A 4503-nucleotide genomic window follows, 5' to 3' on the forward strand; every position below is an offset into this window, starting at 1 on the left:
ACGAAGTGCCGGTAACATACCGATTCGATCTAAGTACAACTTAACCAGTCTTCGTTGTCGGGTACCCGAGTATCACAAATTTTCAGGACTGGACTCGAACCTAAAATGTTGCATATCTACCCACCCCTAGTACTAATGACAATTAGTGTATATAATACGATTCACTGTAGGCAAACAATGGTTAAATATAATTTTACTTGGAATAATACATTTTATTTGATTCTAGTTTTATAAAACTTTCACAAAACTTGTGGTTAAAAATACTGTAAATATATAATCAGGTATAATAAACGGGTGTTCGTTTAACAACATATGTATCCTAACAGTAATTGGATAGGAACCGATAGCACAGGATATCTGAATCAGTTGGATTGCTCATGGATGATCAGATTTCTATAAAGGAAGCAAGGCACTTCACTAATTATGTTTCCAAAATATATGTATAAGCTATTTACTATTTCTATAAGGCAGCTTGTTCCTTATTGAGCCTCACAAGTTAATAACAACCATTCATTTTCGAAAGTACAGATATTATGTGCCATCATTACGTCATACAGGTTTTTTATATCATGAAATAGTAATAATCGTGCATTTTGAAGTATTGAATGTCATGAAATCTTACGACGTTCCATTTAACGTGTGTACAATTATTCTATAGGCAGTATTGCTTTGTCTTTTACTTATCGTTTAATAATAACAAACAGACCAAAAAAATTATATGTATTCAGAATTGTATGTATTCCTAAGAGTTAGTAGTTTCGTTAATTTTGAAACATATTCCTTCCACAGCTGCTTTCTTTCCAACTTCGTGAGGTGAAAGGCTGGACATATAACTCTAAAGAAATTTATATTGCATGTTAATCATGTTATCCTAATTAAAAAAAAATTAAAAGTACTTACTACTGCTGATTTCTCAGTAGAATTCATGTAACCTATTATCATTGAATTAGTTGAATGACTCCATAGAAGATCACCTAGACCTTCCTGTGGTGCATATCGAAGAGCAATGACACCTCCAAGTTTCTGTTCAAGTCCACACAAAAATTTTGAATCTAGAAAATGAATTAATTTATCTATTACATATCAAGGTACTCTGTACTTACATCTAAAAATAAATCAAATTTGTTGCATTAACTGAAAATAGCAAAGTAGTTACGAGATTTCACCGATAAAATTGGCTTTCATAGCATGATGTAAACTAGTGGTTGGACAGGAACTATTTGAAATAGCTTCTGCAATTGTGCGTGCTAATGAAGTACGAATTAAGTGTTCTCCACAGCCAGATGTACTTGTTCCAACTGAATACTTGTCTTTATATGCCCAACTACCACAGCCCCATACACCAGCCTTAAAATTATTTCACAACGTTATTAAATATTCTTCTACAATGTATACATGTAGTCTATAAAAACAGTGAACTAAAAGATTATATTACCTGTCCTACTCTTCCTGGATACTTTAATATAATGCCACCGCTGGAACAGGCAGCAGCAATATTTCCTTCTTTATCGACGCATATTGCACCAACTGTATCCATCCTTTTTTTGGCACACTAATAAATTATTATGAAATTATAATTAAAATAAATAAACAGACATACAATGTTAAAAATGCTTTACCTTCTGAATTTCCACATCAGAATCTTCTACTTTCCTTTTGTAATGCTTATATATTTTCTGGGCTTTCACTAAAAGTTATAGTATCGTAAATATATACTTGTTAAGGTGCTGTTATATTAGGGTTACTGATAAGTTCTGTCTAATAATGTCGCCTCAAGAATAAACATGTATGAACATGTTCATTTGACACCTACATGTGCCTAAGAAATTAAAATGGATGTTTTAGGTTCTTGCCTTCAAAAATAAGTCATTCTACAGAAATGAAGTTTACAAATTACCGCAAGTTCTCAATGAAGATGCAGTTAGTAACAATGGAAATTATATTGTTTAGAAAATATTAATAAATGAATTATTTTCTTTTAATTAAAAAACGGACATAACCTTTCAGTAGACCTAATATTATACAAACAAAAATATGAAAAAGATTTAACTTTTACCAATATTTGCAAGACATTTTTGTGATTAGAATGATACCAAATGCGATATAATAAATTTTGAACACAATGATTCTTCAGCACCTGAAACATATTGTTATTAAATAAACAAGTAAATATAATGTAAATTCTATTATACTTACAAGGAGAGGTCACCTCTGGGGATCTCTCCTTATTAGTGTCATTTTAAATAAAGATATGTCAGGAAGATGTTGGTAAAAGTTCTAAAAAAAAAGTAATTAAAAGCAAAAAATTCTATCATTTTACTAGAAATGTCTCATCATTACTAAAAAATGATGGTGTAATATCTAAAGTTTTAATATATGGCTAGATATTACTGCAATTGAAAAATTTAGTTGCATGGATTTGCACATATTTAAAAACAAAAATAATAATGTGTTTTATACTTGAAATTAGTTGTTCTGGAGGTAAAGTTTGAATCCCCATTTCTTGTGCCCATACGTGTGCTCCATTACCAACTAGAAAACTAGTAATTTTGTTTTATTATCATAAATTATAACAGAATTATAATCTGAAAAATTTACCTTGGTGGAATTCTGCCATATGCAATTTTAATGGACTGTTGTTCACAAAGACGTTTTGCTAACAACACAGGATTTTTTATTCCACTAACAGCACCAACTGCTCCAAACTGTAATGTTGTACCATCCATAACACTGGCATCGCATTCAACAGTTCCTTCTAAAGTAAGGTTGGAACCAAACCCAGCATTTGTTAGAGGTGAATTCTCCAATATCATTATAGTTTCTACTATTGCATCCAGTGTATTGCCACCACTTTTTAAATTTTGAATACCCTTTGAAAATATGCATCTTTTGTTAAATACAAGCAAACATAATTCCATGCACAATCAAAGAACTTACAGTTTCACAGGCTAGGCGGCATAACTTTTGATACTTTTCTTTAAGAGCATTTGAATGCTTTCCTGCACCTGATGACAGATATAAAGAATGTACAGTATATAATTAAATTATTGAATTAGTTTAACATTAAACGTACTAATAAGTCTTATACAATATAACATACCTACGTGAACAGCGATAAACCCTTGTTTAGCAATACTCATTAGATCTATTTACTTTTTATATTATTACAGATTCCCAATTTGTACTTCTGTGTGGGTGATGCTGATAAAAAAGTTACTTTTAAACTTCTTTATTGAACACAGGTAATGTTGTGGCACTTAATTGTGTAAGTCAATATTTTCCTATTCGATGTTTTAATAGTGTACAATAATTTGTTTATACGAATTGTATATTACTCTGTATATAATAAAGTGTATAAACATACAGTCTATTGTAGATAGTAGAGTTCTCAGCATCCTGACTCAAGGTCAGTATGTCTACTGATGCTTAGTGTGACCAATGATGTCAAAGATTCTGTGGAGAGGAAACCTCACAAATGGGATTGGACAATTCCAATAGATTATCAATGAGAATTTATTGACATCATCCAATCTCATTTGTGATGGATAATTTTTCCTCTCCTGCTTTCCTGGAGGAAAGTCATAAAGCGATCTTGATATTGGGAGCTTTGGTAAATGAGCTATTTACTCAATATGACAGTGACAGTCACAGTGACTAACAGTGTCACCGGTCGACAGCAGTCTTGTTAGATTTAAAGAAATTCTATTCTAGCGCCGTCAATGGTAGAGAGATGAACCTCAGCTTGCGAAACGCCACTCTATAAAATAATAAAAAGCAGTAGATCTACAACTTCCGCTCCAGTATTGCGCGGGAAGTATAACAGTTATCGTTAATAAAGCCTCAAGAATTAAACGTACTTGATACAAATGTTGTTTAAAATATGTGCAGAATGCATTTACAGGACAAATTACTTGAATTATTTGCAAAAAATTACTTTCATTTAACTATACAACGTATTTTAAGAACGTAAATTGAACAAATACCGGCGATACTACAGTTCTGCGATTCACAATAAATACTTAATCGAGAATCGTAGAGGAAATACATATACCTCTTGCTGAATAAGATTTACTCATTGTCTTTGCGTTTCAATACAAATGTGCACCGATTGAACTATACTCCAATTAACTATCGTCCATAGACGAGGAATGCTATACACAGTCTTAAATTTCTATATTGTATAGATCGATATGGCAATCAACTTTGATCCATGTAAAGAAGTTTCATTGAATTTTAATAATAAACGACTCCTATTCGTGTAGGAGATGACGTTTCATTTGTCTTCTTGTATTTGATTTGGTTAAATATATTATATTAAACCTCCAGGAATCTTTTTTTATTGTATCAGCTAATATGAACCAGATGCGCAACATACATAATGTTGTGTGGGGTTACAAGTTGCAAGAAACAAATAATTATACGTTGCCATCTAGCGATGAATCTCTGTGACATCTCTCGAGTACTGTACACATTTACTACATATAGGTATATACGTATATGTAT

At 31.6% G+C, this 4503-nt stretch overlaps 1 protein-coding gene across 4 annotated transcripts; it reads right to left on the reverse strand.

The window, feature by feature from the left end:
* Window positions 1-191: 191 nt before the first annotated feature.
* Tasp1 (Taspase 1) lies at window positions 192-3422 on the reverse strand. Of its 4 annotated transcripts, XM_078181205.1 has the most exons (10): window positions 3365-3396; window positions 3101-3281; window positions 2938-3005; window positions 2599-2870; window positions 2461-2540; window positions 1620-1687; window positions 1436-1552; window positions 1167-1347; window positions 901-1052; window positions 192-835 (listed from the first exon to the last, which is right to left on the reverse strand). In XM_078181205.1, exons 2-10 carry the CDS (start codon window positions 3138-3140, stop codon window positions 743-745), a joined length of 1071 nt encoding a protein of 356 aa, XP_078037331.1. In that variant the 5' UTR covers window positions 3141-3281; window positions 3365-3396; the 3' UTR covers window positions 192-742. The 4 variants fall into 4 exon arrangements, 3 of the variants coding, with proteins under 3 accessions (XP_078037331.1, XP_078037330.1, XP_078037332.1); XR_013494091.1 differs by having other exon boundaries at window positions 1157-1347; window positions 3101-3422; XM_078181204.1 differs by having other exon boundaries at window positions 3101-3419.
* Between the last annotated feature and the right edge of the window lie 1081 nt (window positions 3423-4503).

Source organism: Augochlora pura, chromosome 5 (assembly GCF_028453695.1).
Source record: "Augochlora pura isolate Apur16 chromosome 5, APUR_v2.2.1, whole genome shotgun sequence".
Taxonomy (NCBI): domain Eukaryota; kingdom Metazoa; phylum Arthropoda; class Insecta; order Hymenoptera; family Halictidae; genus Augochlora; species Augochlora pura.